Here is a 17,172-nt window from a genome sequence, read left to right on the forward strand (position 1 = left end):
GGCCCTCTCCTCTCAAGGAAACATAGAGGCTACCCACTCAAATGCAACTTGGTTTCATTGTCTCTGATGTATGCAGTTTGTGGGGTGGCACTGTCCAAGCCATTTTTAAAAAACATTGAGGGGATAATCATAAACTATTCTTGAATCGGCTATTCTTGGTTGAACTGGGTAACTGGCTGAGAAGAATTTGTGGGCCAGATCATGAATTTGTGGTGCATGTAGTCACAAGCAGAAGGGGAACTATGGGGTACTGTGGCATTCCAGTTTGGCTTTCTTGAAACCCACTAGTAGAGAATTTATATGGGTCCTCTGTATACTGAGCAGCGGAATAAAATTAAAGGCCATGTTTAAGACCAGAGGTGTGGTCCATTGTTTTAGCCTAAATACTCGCTCCCCTAATCTACTTCCATCCTTTATGGAAGGAAGTGTGAAGGGTGACAGCGTTTGACCCCATATGTTTATAGCTATTTTACCACTGTGCACATCAGGTCAGATTTTAGTTTTAACTAAGACCCTTGTGTGTGATTTGGGAAGAGGGATTGGTGAGCTGCATCAGGACCTTTGAGAACCAACAACCCTTACTTGCAAGTGTGCAGGTCAGAGCCATAGGCCCACCCTCCCCCTGAAACCTTTTGGGGATGTGGGGGTAACACTGCTGCTTGTTCTAGTGCAGGGAATGCAAGGGACTACAGTTGTGGCTGCCACCTACACTGAATTTAGAAGGCTCCTTGCATCCACCTCAAGTATTATGCACCTACAAAGGTCCAGTCACAATCCGTCCCATAATACATATAGAAGAGTGTTAATAACCTGGACTTCACTAGTTGCCAAACCCAATAATCCATATGTAAAAAAATGAGTCTCCCTTCTTAGCAAATATGAAATAATGTTGTGGTGAGGTTCCATACTTAATAACTTATATAGAACACTATAGTATATTTAACAGTACTGTATACAACCATGTGAAATACTTTAAACTGCAGTTATCAGAAAAGGAACTTAAAGCATTTTTGGATAGTGTATTCTTGGTCTTTAACAATTGTTTATTCATGCTCTGTTTCATAAAGGGTGTAATAATTAATGAGATTCTAATGTAATTTAAGGTTTCCTTTGGTCTTCTGCTTCAAAAGTAAGGGTTGAAATATCAGGAATTTTTAACTAATATGATCAAACTATTTTGAATGTTTCTGTACCTTAATAATATTTAGGGAATAAACTAAATACTCAAGATCTTCTGAACATTTTCAGTATTTTTTTGTCATTATGAAGGTTGTTGCTACTACAATTTTAATAAAGGAGGTGCCCAGTTAAGACAATAGATTTTGTCCGCAAGAGAGAAGAAATATGTTTTTCTTCGTAAATATTTTTGTTCAAAAAACTGAAATATTATAATCATATTTTCCTGTAATACAAGCATATGTTTGCATTATGGAACAGTTTTGTTTGAAAACTGCATTTTTGGTACAAAAATGTAGCGATTACTAGAGTTTCATCAAGTTTACTAGAAGATTCCATTATACCAAGGTACAGAATATATCGCTTTTTGCATGTTTGACATTGAGAATGTGGCTGTACTCTAAAAAGTGTTTGCAGAAATAGCAATGTGGTGTTCCCTGTTGTTATCTTTCAATGATTTCCATACTAAAAGTGCTTAGTTAATACCTAAAAAGCACTTCACAAGTGAAAGCTCAGCCTGGATTCCAAAAGTCAACTTTGGTTCTTGTCTTACTGTGCATCATTACCAGTAATAAAAATTCTGCAGGCCAAATGTTACCCTCCCATTTATCCTTGTAAACCTCCATTGTCTTGAAGTTATGCTCTCACTGATGCTTTCAGTTACACTGCTGAAGCCTTATTATATTTTAATTAGTCCTATAAATAGAATTTATTGAACAATTCTGCTTAAGATACAGAAAGGAAAACGAAATCCAGCTCACTCTCTCTTGGCTATATTGGCATTGCAGGACCAACAGTCATAAAAAGCAATAAAAACTTACTTTACTTACTAATGTGAGGAGATATAACTCTAGATACACACAGGCAGCAGATGGAATGAATAGGAAAGTACTATTTTTGCATAATCATTTTTCAGAGAACAATAGCATTTTAATTTAATGTCCATTATGGACTAACATGAGCATGTCCAAATTTTGCCTAAACAAGAGCTACATTGGCAGATTGCTAGGAACCTGAGAGCTATTCCACATTTTCATAATTTGGAGCAGATTGCAGTTGTCCTAGTGTTTAACATGGAGCATCCTGATCCATGGGCGGTACCTTTGTATAAATGGTGGAATAGTTGTGGTTAGAAGTAAGCAATTCTGAACAAGGATTTCTTTGCAAAATACCATGAAAACCAATGTAGATAAAAATTATATAAAAAAAAAATCCCAAAAGTTTGGACTTCAAGATATATGTCTGACATTGGAGGAAATGAATCACTCTTTTTCAATCTAATGCAAAATTCTTTTTTTTAAAGTTTCTCATTGTTCCATTTCAGTTTCTCCGAAGATATCTCGTATTTCAACTGACATTGTTGTGAATGAAGGAAGCAATGTTACACTTACTTGCTTGGCCAGTGGGAAACCAGAGCCTTCCATTTCTTGGAGACATATCTCTCCATCAGGTAAGCACAAAACCATTTTTAACCCAGAGTTTCTCTCTTTCAGGAAACCCGTCGCCATTCATGCCTTTATAGATTAGGAATTGACACCACTAGTTTTGTGTGCCCAGTTTAGGACAATTGGACCAGATTTTCAGAGAAGGTGATCACCCAAAAACTCTAGCTGAAGTCAGTGAGGGTTGTGGGTGCTCAGCACCTGTTAAACTCAGCCCTTAGACATAGGGTTAAACACACAATTTGAGATACCAAAAATTCAACTTTACTTTTGAAAATCTGGACCTAAGTGACTTGCCTAAGGACACAGGAGAGAGTCAGTGTCAAAGACAAGATGAGAGTTCCCGGCTCGCAGGTTATGCTCATTTCAGCTGACCATAGTAATCTATCAAACATCTCAAAAAACAAAGGAATCTTTCAGACACAGTTCTCTATACCTAAAAAACAAAGATGAAATTTACATCATGCTGATTTAATATTCTTTAATATTTCACTACCACTGAGCCTTGTGATTATGCTGTTATACAGAATAGTTTATCAAAATAGTTTTAAATTAACGTATACATGAAAAATTGCAAGCAGACATGATATCTAAAGAAATAATTGTGATTCTGATTCCACACACAGAGTTCTTGTACATTGGCCAAACCGGACAGTCTCTACGTAAAAGAATAAATGGACACAAATCAGACATCAAGAATGATAACATTCAAAAACCAGTTGGAGAACACTTCAATCTCCCTGGTCACTCGATTACAGACCTAAAAGTCGCAATATTACAACAAAAAAAAATTCAAAAACAGACTCCAGCGAGAGACTGCTGAATTGGAATTAATTTGCAAACTGGATACCATTAAATTAGGCTTCAACTGGGAGTGGATGGGTCATTACACAAAGTAAAACTATTTCCCCATGCTTATTCTCCCCCGCCCCACACTGTTATTCTCACCTTCTTGTCAACTGTTGGAAATGGGCCATCCTGATTATCACTACAAAAGTTTTTTTTCCCCTGCTGATAATAGCTCACATAATTAACCACTCTCATTATAGTGTGTATGGCAACACCCATTTTTTCATGTTCTCTGTGTGTATATATATGTATCTTCCTACTGTATTTTCCACTACATGCATCCGATGAAGTGGGTTTTAGCCCACGAAAGCTTATGCTCACATAAATTTGTTAGTCTCTAAGGTGCCACAAGGACTCCTCGTTCTTTTTGCTGATACAGACTAACACAGCTACCACTCTGAAAAGAGTTCTTTTTATATTTTTTAAGTAATTTTTGTATGTGACTAACAGAGTTAAGCTGTTCTAAGTATGATAGAAAAAATATTCTTTGGGGGCCTCTCTATATTCCCACTGATGGCAAGAGCACCTTATTGCAAGTTGTGTTCATTGAGGAGTGCTCAAGTACACTAACTCCTTCAAGCTTTCAGTGCCTGAGGCTGTATAAGGGAGTTCCACTCCTCAGCTGTTTCAGTTCCTGTCTCTCTCTGCTGCTGACTGCTGAAGGAACTTCACTTCCGTGTTGCAGAGCTTTGGCTCTGACAATCCTCTGTGTTTTATGTCTAGCAGGATTGCCCTCCACTGCCAGATGAAAGTGGTACACAGCATTGGTGCTGGATCTGGAATGTTTTTATGTGGATATTTTTATTTATTTTAAACATAAAGGGTCTGTTCTACTCTCTCACTCATTTCAAAGAACTTTTCTGAAAACCATTGAGTTGTTTGGGAGTATGCTGTCACTGAATGTCACATTACTGGAGAATAAAGAGAAAAGGAGTACTTGTGGCACCTTAGAGACTAACAATTTATTTGAGCATAAGCTTTTGTGAGCTACAGCTCACTTCATCGGAGCTGTAGCTCACGAAAGCTTATGCTCAAATAAATTGGTTAGTCTCTAAGGTGTCACAAGTACTCCTTTTCTTTTTGCAGATACAGACTAACACGGCTGCTACTCTGAAACCTGTCATTACTGGAGTATAAGACTGATGTAATGATTGTTCTGTAACTAAAATATTATGTTTCCTTTTATTTACTTCCACATTAATTATTTAGTTTGAAAGGTTGCTGGAGAGATCACATTACTTGGCATTACATCTGATTGCTTAGTCAAATGTTTGGATGATTTTCATTTAGAATGGATAAATGAATGTGTTCCTACACTGACCAGAGTAATGGCAATTAATTACTGTATGTGGTGGAACATAGCATAGTGTGCCTAAAAGTGAGTCTGAGCAGTAGTTTGCTTTACAAAACAAGATTTGAAAAAGTTACTATTGGCCTTTAAAACAATGACAATGAAAACTATTTCAAGTGACTACTAATAAACTAGAAAATATCAGTTGCATCATAAAGATGGTTTATAACTAAATGTCAATCAAAATAGTATCAGAAACCTTGGGGAGACTTTAGAATGGTAGCTTTATATATGAAGTTGCTTTAAAAATGAACTCCCTAGGGTTCCCTGAAAAAATGAATTACATTAGCTGAACCCTACTGCCATCTTGCTAATGTCTTATAAGTGCTTCTAATTGGTATTTTTTATTTTAGATGCAATCCCTTGCAACCCCATTGGCTAAGCTATTTATCTTTTCAAGAGAGGAGCAGTGCTTTGGTTGTGTTTTAATTAAAACTTGTCACATAGATTTTAATTTTACATTCTAGGTCAACTTCTTTATTGCCATTTGAGTTTTGGTTAACCTTGCCTGTTTAAGAGGAATCAGGAGTGAACAATGTTCAGAAAAAATAATTCCTCAGAATAGGCAAGGTTAACCAAGCCCCAAATGGCAATAAAGAAGTTGACTAATTACTGCTTACTGCAATGTAACTTGCATGCTCTCTGTAATTCATTTAACTGGATAAAATGTATTTTCTAAACTACCAATAGTCAAATACAGACAACAGCTCTGAAAAAATAATAATAAATATGTAACTATGTAGTCTATACAGTATAATACAGTATAATAGTATTAAAATATATATCAGTAAATATTATTGTTAGAGCTACCTCCCGCCAGTTATAGCATATTTGTGTTTGCAATCAAAATTTGGGTCATGAGCTTGTGTGCAGCCAGAGACTTGGAGGGCAGCAGAACCAGTGCACTCAGTCCATGTGGGAGGCAATACACTGGATTGCTTGTGAAAGACTCTTGCTTGTCTTTCTAAAAGGTAACTTCTAGATGAGCTAGAACATATGGACTTGATGAAATTTTATGGCTCGTGTGACACAGAAGGTCATCCTAGAGATCATTATAGTCCCTTTTGGCCACACAATCTATAAATCTTTTAGCCAAGTAGTGTTAATGGTTTCTGGAAGGAGAAGCATCCAGACCCTTCTTGTTCATTGCATATTATCCACAAGGTATTGCTCCCTTGTTAGGCTAGGCTAGTTCTCATGCTGTTGCTTGGACAGCACAGAGGACACCAAATGCATTATGTGCCTCTATGATGTTCTGTCCTGAGCCAAAATTGGTGTGTTATGGGATAGGATACCTGTAAGGCACAGGTGTCTGTTAACACTGTCCAGCCATCATGTTTTAGGTCTTCCAGGGAGTCTTTTCCATTCTGCTTTCATTGGGTCAAAGTCAAAGATGATTCTCTCAGGGAAGTTGAAACATGTTTGGAGCAGATGACTTTAGAACCTTAGGGAGCGTAGACTGATCATTTGAGAAAGCAATACAGTTTAGTTAGGAGGGCTATCTTGTCTTTCAGCTTGAATTTTGTTCCAGTTGATGTTTTCAGTCATTTTGAGATAGTGTCCAACTTCTTTTCAATCTTGACAGTGTGGTGCTTGTCCCATAGGTCAGAATACTTATCACTGAAACATTAAAGCTCTTTAGCACTGAAGCGTCATATTGCTATTTACCAGTGTGTTCAATTTGTGAAAGACATTCCTGATGAGGTACTGATAACATATGCAGTGCAGACTTCAGGTTCTTACTTGCTGCTACTCATGTTATTGACAACAGAGCCGAGGTCGGTGAAATCACCAATAGTCATGACTGGATGATCACCCACAAAGATGCTAGAGTCCTCAGTGTGTTTGAAATTGCCACCGGGAATAATTTTGGTTTTACATCAACTAAATTTTGGGCTGACTTTTCCACTGAGCTTTCCTGGGCTTTAAGTGTCATAACCAGCTCATCCATTGACTCAGCAACCAGCAATACATTTAGAAGAGCTGAACGAGCACAAGTCCATGGGGCTGGATGCACTGCATCCGAGGGTGCTAAAGGAGTTGGCGGGTGTGATTGCAGAGCCATTGGCCATTGTCTTTGAAAACTCATGGTGATTGGGGGAGGTCCCGGATGACTGGAAAAAGGCTAATGTAGTGCCCATCTTTTAAAAAGGGAAGGAGGAGGATCTGGGGAACAACAGGCCAGTCAGCCTCACCGCAGTCCCTGGAAAAATCATGGAGCAGTTCCTCAAGGAATCAATTTTGAAGCACTTTGAGTAGAGGAAAGTGATCAGGAACAGTCAGCATGGATTCACCACGGACAAGTCATGCCTGACTAACCTAATTGCCTTCTATGACAAGATAACTGGCTCTGTGGATGAGGGGAAAGCGGTGGATGTGTTATTCCTTGACTTTAACAAAGCTTTTGACAAGGTCTCCCAGAGTATTCTTGCCAGCGAGTTAAAGAAGTATGGGCGGAAGAATGGACTATAAGGTAGATAGAAAGCTGGCTAGATCGTCGGGCTCAATGGGTAGTGATCAATGGCTCCATGTCTAGTTGGCAGCTGGTATCAAGCGGAGTGCCCCAAGGGTCGGTCCTGGGGCTGGTTTTGTTCAATATCTTCATTAAATGATCTGGAGGACGGCATGGGTTGCACCCTCAGCAAGTTTGCAAATGACACTAAACTGGGAGGAGAGGTAGATACACTGGAGGGAAGGGATAGAATACAGAGGGCCCTCGACAAATTAGAGGATTGGGCCAAAAGAAATCTGATGAGGTTCAACAAGGACAAGTGCAGAGTCCTGCACTTAGGAGGGAAGAATTGCATGCACTGCTACAGACTAGGGACCAAGTGGCTAGGCAGCAGTTCTGCAGAAAAGGATCTAGGGGTTACAGTGGACGGGAAGCTGGATGTGAGTCAACAGTGTGCCCTGGCATTTTCGGATGTATAAGTAGGAGCATTGCCAGCAGATCAAGGGACGTGATCATTTCTCTCTATTCGACATTGGTGAGGCCTCATCTGGAGTACTGTGTCCACTTTGGGGCCCCAGACTACAAGAAGGATGTGGAAAAATTGGAAAACGTCCAGCGGAGGGCAACAAAAATGATTAGGGGGCTGGAGCACATGACTTATGAGGTGAGGCTGAGGAAACTGGGATTATTTAGTCTGCAGAAGAGAAGAATGAGGGGAGATTTGATAGCTGCTTTCAACTACCTGAAAGGGGGTTCCAAAGAGGATGGATCTAGACTGTTCTCAGTGGTACCAGATGACAGAACAAGTACTAATGGTCTCAAGTTGCAGTGGGATATTAGATGGGGTGGGATATGAGTTACCCAGGAGAGAATTTTCTGTAGTATCTGGCTGATGAATCTTGCCCATATTCTCAGGGTTTAGCTGATCGCCATATTTGGGGTCGGAAAGGAATTTTCCTCCAGGGCAGATTGGAAGAGGCCCTGGAGGTTTTTCGCCTTCCTCTGTAGCATGGGGCATGGGTAACTTGCTGGAGGATTCTCTGCTCCTTGAAGTCTTTAAACCACAATTTGAGGACTTCAATAGCTCAGACATAGGTGAGAGGTTTTTCGCAGGAGTGGTGGGTGAAATTCTGTGGCCTGCGTTGTGCAGGAGGTCAGACTAGATGATCATAATGGTCCCTTCTGACCTAAATATCTATGACTCTATGAATCTATGAATACAGCGGTCCCATTTTCTTAAGCTCCTCTCCTGTCCCATCCTCTACTAATGGAGGGTGAGGAGGAATATAATGGTGATGATTGCTCTTCTGATCCACAGCATCAGCTATCTGCCACCATCTCATCTTCCTTCCCAGTTGTAGTCATTATTCCTCCTCCAGGGCTTATGGATAAAACAAAAGTCTTTCAGGACTTGCTAAAAAGAATGGTGGAGATACTGGATATCCCACTAGAGCCCATACAAGAGAAGCTCAGGATATTCTGCAACATTCTACTTTTAGTGTCAGGCTGTGGCCATCAGTTATGGACTGCTTGAACCTGCCAAAGTGATCTGGCATACGTCTGGCTCAATTCTAGCAATTTCTAAAAGTGCTAACAGAAGATACCAAGTATCCACTAAGGGTTTTGAATATTTTTATCAATATCTGATACCCTGATTATTCAAGCAGCTCAGGAAAAAATCAAGGCAACAAGGTCAGCATAAATCTATCCTTTAGGAGAAAGATCCAAAGAATCTTTGGGAGGAAAATATGTTCTTCAGTGAGCCTCCAGATGAGAGTAATGAACTATCAAGTGCTACTTTCAAAATACAACTTCCTTCTTGGGACAGACTTTTTAGTGAGGCTTCTGAAGCAGAAGCATCAGCATAAGAAATAAAGATCTCTCATGGCTGAAGCCAGGCTGACTGCTCAAGTGGCATCACGAGCTGCACTAGGTGCCTCTGATATTGTGGGTAGGACAATGGCTATTGCTGTAGCTATGAAGAGATCTTTCTAGCTGCAGGCATTAGGATTCCCTAAAGAGATCCAAGTTCCAGTTGAAGGCAACAAGCTATTTAATACCTCCATATGCTCAAAGACTCTAGGACAACTCTAAGATCCTTGAGCCTGTATGCCTAAGTCCGAAAGAGAAAATGCCAGAGACAAGAGTCTTTCTACAGACAGAGATGACAGCATACCTATTATCAGCAACAGTGGTCCTCCAAGCCCCCAAGCAGGAGACAGCAATTTCATTGGTGGTAGCCCTTTCTGTTGTCTTCGCTGCCCCACATTCTGGGGCTTCTAGAAAGAACCTGTTTTGAGGTGCATGTTTGGAGCCTGACTGGAGCACCTTTGGATCCTCTTCCATTCAACCCATCCACTGGCAACTGCTTTCCTCCTCCAGCAGACATGGACTGGAATAACCTCGGACTGGTAGGTCCTCAAAATAGTCAGCATAGGGTACCCCACCCCAGTTTCAAGCTGTGGAAGCCCACCTTCTCCATCCCTTTTCAAGGATCCTTGTCATGAGACACTGTTGAAGCATCTGGTAGATTCCCTTATACTGCTGGGAGCAGTGGAATAAGTTCACGAGCAAAGGATTTTATTCCCACTATTTCCTAGTCCCAAAGAAGAAAATGGGGCCCATAGATATCTCAAGGCCTTCATCCATTGTTTCAAATTCCAGATAGTTACCCTAGTCTCCATAATCCCTTCCTTGGATCTTGTGATTATTTTGTGGCTCTCAACTTAAAAAACACATACTGCCACCTTTCAGTATACCCAGTTCACAGGAAGTACCTGAGATTCTTAGCTCACAAATCTCACTGTCAGTACAGAGTCCTACACTTTAGCTCCATAAGTCTTCACCAAAGTTCTGGCAGTCATTGCTGAGTAACTGAGGATACAAGGAATACAGGTGTACCCCTAACTTGATGATTGGATGATATGGGGAAAATCCTCTCAGCATGTACAACTCCCTTCAGAAAACATTAAACCTCTTTCTATTCTTATTGTAGAAAACATATGTGGCAACAGGTAGTTCCTAATAAGCTGAAACATCCCTCAATGGGCCATTTTTATCAATCATCGAAGACATTTTTAATAACACGTATCCCTTATAAATCACAAGTAGTCTTTTTCTGGATATCTGGACAATTCTCCATGGGTCAATAGGGTCAGGGTAAAAATATTATATACATTCCACCACTTAGTCACACACTATATTAACCTAAGTACAAAGTCCCTAGAAGCACAAAAACTAGAATTATAGCTACAACACACTTTGTTCAAAGAATCACGGGGTTTTATATACAAAGAATTATGGGAATACAAAGAATCATAGAGAGTCTGGTTCATTTGCTAACAACAGGAAACCTTTAATCAGACTGATATACAAGGCCAAATGGAAGAGATTTTTCTGTTTGGATAGTTCAGCAAAAATTTTCACCATTGACAACTTCAATTTCTGCAATTCTGGAATAATTACTTTCCCTGAAACAATTGGGATTGTCCCTCAGTTTTATAAGGGTGTACTTGGAAGCAATCTCTGCTAGTCACCCTCCCATTCAAGGCCACATGATCTTCACTTATCCAGCTCTGGTGACATTTCTAAAAGGGCTCACCCATGTTTTCCCACCGGTCAGGGAACTCCTTCCTTCTTGCAATCTTAACCTGGTTTTGACTGGACTGATGGGTTTCCTATTTAAGCTTATGACTACGTGCTCCGCTTATCACCTGTCTATGAAAACTGCCTTCTAGTAGACATCACATCAACTAGGAAAATAGGGGAGATTCAGGCCCCCTGACATGTTCTTTTGTAAGGACAGTCACCCTTAGATGTCATCTGAGGTTTCCGCCTAAAGTAACCATTGACTTTCACATCAATCAGTCTGTTTACTCCTGTTTTTTCTCCCTAAACTGATTCTGCCACAGGTGAAATGAAACTCCCCACACTGAAGTCATGAGAGCCTGGTATTTTTATTTAGAGAGGACCAAGCTGCCCAGGTGTACATCTAAACTTTTTGTGCTTTTGCTGAGCAGGTTAAGGGACAGCCCTTGGAGAGGCAATCATCTCAGAGGCTGTCCAAGTGGGTCTCAGATTGTCGTATTATGATATTGCTAAAGAGACTGTCCCTGGACAAATTAGGGCTCATTATACTAAGACTGCAGCAGCTTCTGCAGCACGTCTGGGTAGCATCCTCACATCAGAAATGTGTAAGGCAGCAACATGGAGTTCTAGACACACATTTACCACTCTCTATTTCCTGGTTCCAGTATCCAGCTCAGATGCTAGTGTCAGTAAGATGGTCCCGGAATCTCTATTCAAATAGGACTCCTCTTGCCCATATCCAGGTGAATTGGCATGTGATTGTTGGACACCAGCAGTGGACTCTATGTGGACAATCACTGAGAGAAAGAAAAGTTACTAACCCTACAGTAAGTATGGTTCTTTGAGATGTGCTTTCCAAAGATTCCACAACCCACCCTCCATCCTCATTAGCTGAGTCCTATTCTTATGGAATTCTAATTAACTAAGGAATGACTGCAGGTTGCACCCTGTCCTTTATAACTGTGGCCATGGGAAGCGAGAGGATGGCCGGGACACTGCTATTCAAAAGAATCTAATCTCAGGCACTGGGGCATATGTATACCAAGAGTGAAGTCTGTGTGGACAAAGTATCTCAAAAAAACCCACACTTACGGTAGAATAAGTAACTGATCTTAATTAACTTGCGTTTATGTGAATATTGTCTAGGATAATGAAGCTTAATCATAATATGGCTAATTTATTTCGGCTTCCAGCTGCATTTAACCCCACTTCTTACAAGGAGCAAACACTGATAAATCTCTCTTGGCAGAGAACTGAAATAGAGTTTGAATGTATTGTAGCTGATTTACTATTGTCATGGCTCTGTTTTCTCTGGGATAAGGATAGAGGATTTAGGACTGGTCTGTGGGAGAGGAGGAAGGCCCAGAAACTCTGTGAAATAATTCCATGACAATATAGAAACAAGCAGCCCTGGAAACCCAACAGATTATATTCTGTCTGGTAGTCTGTTGTATAAATTGTTGAAGTAATTTTCTTTTGAGGTAACAATGTAGCTGTACTGTATTGGAGCACATATTTTAAAATATAAACAGTTACAAACAGCACTAAAATCAATTAAAAAGTGAAAGATATGCCCCGATTTATTAGGAAAAAAAGTACAGGATATTTGCAAACACTAGTTTTCTCTTTTGTGTTTGCATCCTAATTTCTGCAAATTGAGTTTATCTAGAGCTAAGGTTCATTTGCCCTTCATATTTTTCATCAGTTCTCTCCTAGAACTCCCACTGACAATAGTGAGGCTTGCATACATCAGAACAAGAATACAGCGTTAAATAATAAAGAATTATATTTAAAAGATTCTGGAATTGTTTGTCAAAGCTGTTACTAAAAGGTAAGATACTGAAATCTCTGTATACAAATGATTCAATGTAGTCTAATTCAGAAAAGTTATCATGGTTTGCCTCAATGCAGCCTCTACTTAGATGAGGTCTTATACAATTTTTTGAACAAGAGATAAAATAAAATGTTAATGTGAATGAAAATAAAATATATTTAAAGATGTTTTTTAACTTAGTACATAAATTATTGGCCTGTAATCTTTATGGTGAATGTTTAACTTAGTCATTATGTAAATGAATTCATTATATAAATATTCATTATACAAACCCATTATGTAAATCCACAAAATCTACACAAACAGTGAAACGCCAAAAGGAATGTGAAACTGTAGTTTGTAATCTGAAATTCTCGTATTGTTGAAATGTCATTTGATTAAATTGGAGATATTTATTTTGTTCTGACATTTAAGAGCAAAGTTTAACATCCATAGTTTAAGAGTGAAACCAAAATCTTAAAGAATTAAGGTCTGTCTGAAACATAATGCTAGTTTTAAACAGTTGTTTTCACACCATACTTGTTATATTACCATCTTTGGAAAGCAAGCACTGCAAATGTTACTAAGAGGAGTTGTACACGGAAAGTGGACCCCTATCTAAATACCATGAGGAAGTAATTTTGAAAGGGCCTGATCCACTCCACTGATTAGGTTCATGCCCCAAGTGAGCAAGGGAAGGAGATGATCTGCAGTTCCTCCTCTTCTTTCAAAAAGTTGCTTTGGCAGCTATTTCTTTTATACATGCACAAGGTTTTCAGATATGCTTCTCTTTTCTCACTCTTTTGGGGTTTGGGGGATGGAGAAGGTAAAACAAGAAGATTGTGACTGGTGGTGAGACAAAAAGGGTTGGATGAAGCTGGCAGTTGCAAATCTGTCAAGATCCCCTGCTGTTACTGAAAAATGCATGGTGCGCTGAATGATCGGGGCCCTACGGAATACATAGTTTGTGATCATGTTATAGAAGACTCTATTAAAGTTTATACAAGCACCCTTAATTCTGGCATTTCCTAACTTTTGTGTGCTTGATTTCTCAAATGGAATGTTTTTTAATGTACTTTTTGGATGTATTTCCTAGGTTTTTAAAAAGCAAATTGAAAAAACAGAGTAGACCATGTTGGAAACATATTCACACCCTCATAGTTCATCAGCAGAATTAAAATGTTTAGATGCATAGCACAGTCATCTGCCACTTGAGCTGACTAGTAGTAGTAGGTTGTCATCCTCTATGTGATCCATCCACTAGAAGGAGATGAGGCACAGCTATTTGAGTTTTCTCTAGTGGTTACCCACCCTTTGGCCCCTCCAACTTGTGTTTGTCTCAGTCTCAGTCTCTCTTCTGCCCCTTCTCATCTCAGGTTCCTCATCTCAGTCACCCCACCTCCCTCTGACTCTTTGTTCCCCAGCTCTTTCTCACAGTTTCAACAGAACCTTGTCACAGTCTCTCTTCTCCCCATCCCCTTCAGCCCTGCTCCTCAGCCTTCTGCACTCAGGTCAGGCTACTTCCTCTTTCTCCTCACTGCCTGCAGGAGTGAGCATTGAGAGAACAGGGAAAACAGCATCCCTCCTCCCAGTCCTAAAGCCTGGCAACACAGCAGTTCCTGTCTAACAGGAAAGAAATTGTTGGAGAAATCCTCACAGACTGATAGATATTAAGGTCAGAAGGGACCATCATGATCATCTAGTCCAGTGGTTCTCAACAAGGGATATGTGTACCCCTGGAGATACACAGAGGTCTTCCAGGGGATACATCTAGATATTTGCCTAGTTTTACAACAAGCTACATAAAAAGCACAAGTGAAGTCAGTACAATGTCTTGTTTATAGTGCTTTATATACTATACACTGACATGTAAGTACACTATTTTAGTTCAATTGATTTATGAGCAAGTAGTTTTTAAGTTAGGTGAAACTTGGGGGTATGCAAGATAAATGAGACTCCTGAAAGGAGTACAGTAGTCTGGAAAGCCACTGATCTAGTCGGACGTCCTGCACTTTGCAAGCCACGCAACCTCACCCGCTCCTGAAATAGACCCCTAACCTCTGGCTGAGTTACTGAAGTCCTCAAATCATGATTTAAAGATTTCAAGCTACAGAGAATTCACCATTTACATTAGTTTAAACCTGCAAGTGACCTGTGCCCTATGCTTTAGAGGAAGGTGAAAACCTCCAGGGTCTCAGCCAATCTTACCCAGGGGAAAATTACTTCCTGACCCCAGATATGGTGATCATTTAGACCTTGATCATGTGGGTAAGACCCATTAGGTAGACACCTCAGAAAGAATACTCTGTAGTAATTCAGAGCCCTCCCTATCCCGTGTCCTGTCTCCAGCAGTTAGGGATGTTTGCTACTGGCATTCGCCGATGGGCCACATACCATCATAGGCAGTCCCATCACACCATCCCCTCCATAAACTTATCAAGCTCAGTTTTGAAGCCACTTAGGTTTTTTGCCCCCCATTGTTCGCTTTGGAAGGCTGTTCCAGAACATCACTGCTCTGATAGTTAGAAATCTTTATCTAATTTCAGACCTAAACTTGTTGATGGCCAGTTTACAAGCCATCTGTTCTTGTGTCCACATTGGCGTTTAACTTAAATAACTCCTCTCTCCCCCTGGTATTTATCCCTCTGATGTATTTATAGAGAGAAATCATATGTCCCCCAGCCTTCTTTTGGTTAGGCTAAACAAGGCAATCTCTTTGAGTCTCCTCTCACAAGGTGGTCTCACTCAGTTGCTGTGTGGGGATGACTCATGAACAATACATTGAGACACAGGAGCTGAGAGTTAATGGCACATTCTCTGTGTAGATGAAATCTTCAGAGAATTTAGCTGCCAAATCTTAACAAGTCTCTGCTGAGTGGGCACAAACTGAGATTTTTCAGATGCTCATAACTTGCCTAAATTTTGACAGATTTTCATGGAAAGAACAAAGGGCACATCCCTGATCACCAAGGATGATCCCCTTGCCAAATTTCAAGTCCCTGTGCCAAAGCAAGGAGGCACTAAAGAGAAAGAAATTATTGTAAAAAATGTTAACGTTGGCAAAATAACTTGTTCTGAGAAACAGATGAACCATTTTTGCTGAAGTTTAAAAAAATAAAATAAAATATAAAAATAAAATAAATCAGCCTTTGACAGACAAACAGCATGGGAAATTTAAGCTCAAAGGCTTAAAGTCTGTCAGAGTTATAAGCACCAGAAAACAGGGTCTTACAATGGAAAGTGTTGGGCATCCTTAACAACAGGCACCACTACCTGAGCCATCTACAGTATAGCTCATGATAACAGCAGAATAATAAACACCTGCAAAGCAGAATATTCACAGCCAGTTCACTCTCCATTGCCTGTAATACACTATTTGCAGTTCAATAATATTGGCAGTCTGATGTTTTGGAGGTAGGTTTTTTTTTCCATTTTCATGCTGTGATTCCCCACCCCTTATTAGCAAACTCCAGTCTCTCTTCACCCCTCTCCCCGACCCCCGCCTTCTGCTCTTGTGTGTGTGGGTGTGCACACCATGATTGAACTGAATCCAATACTAGCCCTATTGTTTCTGGACAGTGCTAAAGCTCTGAAGATGTATTACACTAATGTATCATCATAACACTGGTCGTTCTGACGATATATTAGTGTAATACATCTTCAGAGCGCTCAAATGATGGAACTGTCTAGGACGAATGAGTCTAGGAGTTGATTCAATTCAATTACAGGACAAAAGTCTTTGCTAGTCACTGAACACAGAAAGAGAGACTGTTTCCTGCAAAAATCTCACTGGTGCAGATTACTACAAAAATCTTGACATTTTATGGAAAAAAAGTCAGCTTGTTTGCTTTTAGTTTCAGCTAAAAATAACTACCTTGAAAAAATAAGAAGAAGGCTTAAAATTAGCAGTAACTATGTGAAAATGTTAAAATACCTTGTTCCATATGTATTTAGTTTTTGAAGGGTAATATTTTTTTTCAAAACTTTAATGAATATTTCCGCACAATACAGAAACAGTAAAAATCCTGTTTAAAAAGTAAGAACTATGTGTGATGGATTTTTTTAAAATGAAAATGGATTTTTTTTTTACTTTAAGTCAATTAGGGGATCAGATTTCCAAGGACTTGTATAATGTGTGAATTTATATTTTAAGATGCTCAACTCTTTTCCTTTAACTCAAAAGTGGCTTTATTTTTAAACTATACTTTGTAGTTGTAGCACTCATACCTAGTGAATTATATATACCCAAGAGTCGATAGAGCATGTGCATGTACAGACCAATACAATAGGTGTTAGTGTACCTAAACTTCCATTAATATAATCACAATCCCAAACAATATATTCAATACAGCAATTTCTTAGTCTATAACAAGCTGATAACTTCCACATTACTCTACAGCGGCTGTCATTAACACTACAGAGCTAATACTAATACTAGTCTCAACTGTGTAAAATAACTAGACATAGACCGAGCTTTTCCTAGCTTTATAATTCAAAGACA

General features: G+C 39.6%; 1 protein-coding gene across 2 annotated transcripts in view; it reads left to right on the plus strand.

Annotated features, from left to right (window-relative positions):
• NEGR1 (neuronal growth regulator 1) overlaps positions 1-17,172 on the plus strand; it is a 598,170-nt gene that overhangs the window by 390,258 nt on the left and 190,740 nt on the right. For both annotated transcript variants that reach the window (XM_077824070.1, XM_077824072.1), the window contains exon 3: positions 2,501-2,626. In XM_077824070.1, coding sequence (XP_077680196.1) covers positions 2,501-2,626 — 126 coding nt within the window. The remainder of the gene's footprint in view (positions 1-2,500; positions 2,627-17,172) is intronic.

Source organism: Eretmochelys imbricata, chromosome 8 (assembly GCF_965152235.1).
Source record: "Eretmochelys imbricata isolate rEreImb1 chromosome 8, rEreImb1.hap1, whole genome shotgun sequence".
In the NCBI taxonomy this organism is placed as follows: Eukaryota; Metazoa; Chordata; order Testudines; family Cheloniidae; genus Eretmochelys; species Eretmochelys imbricata.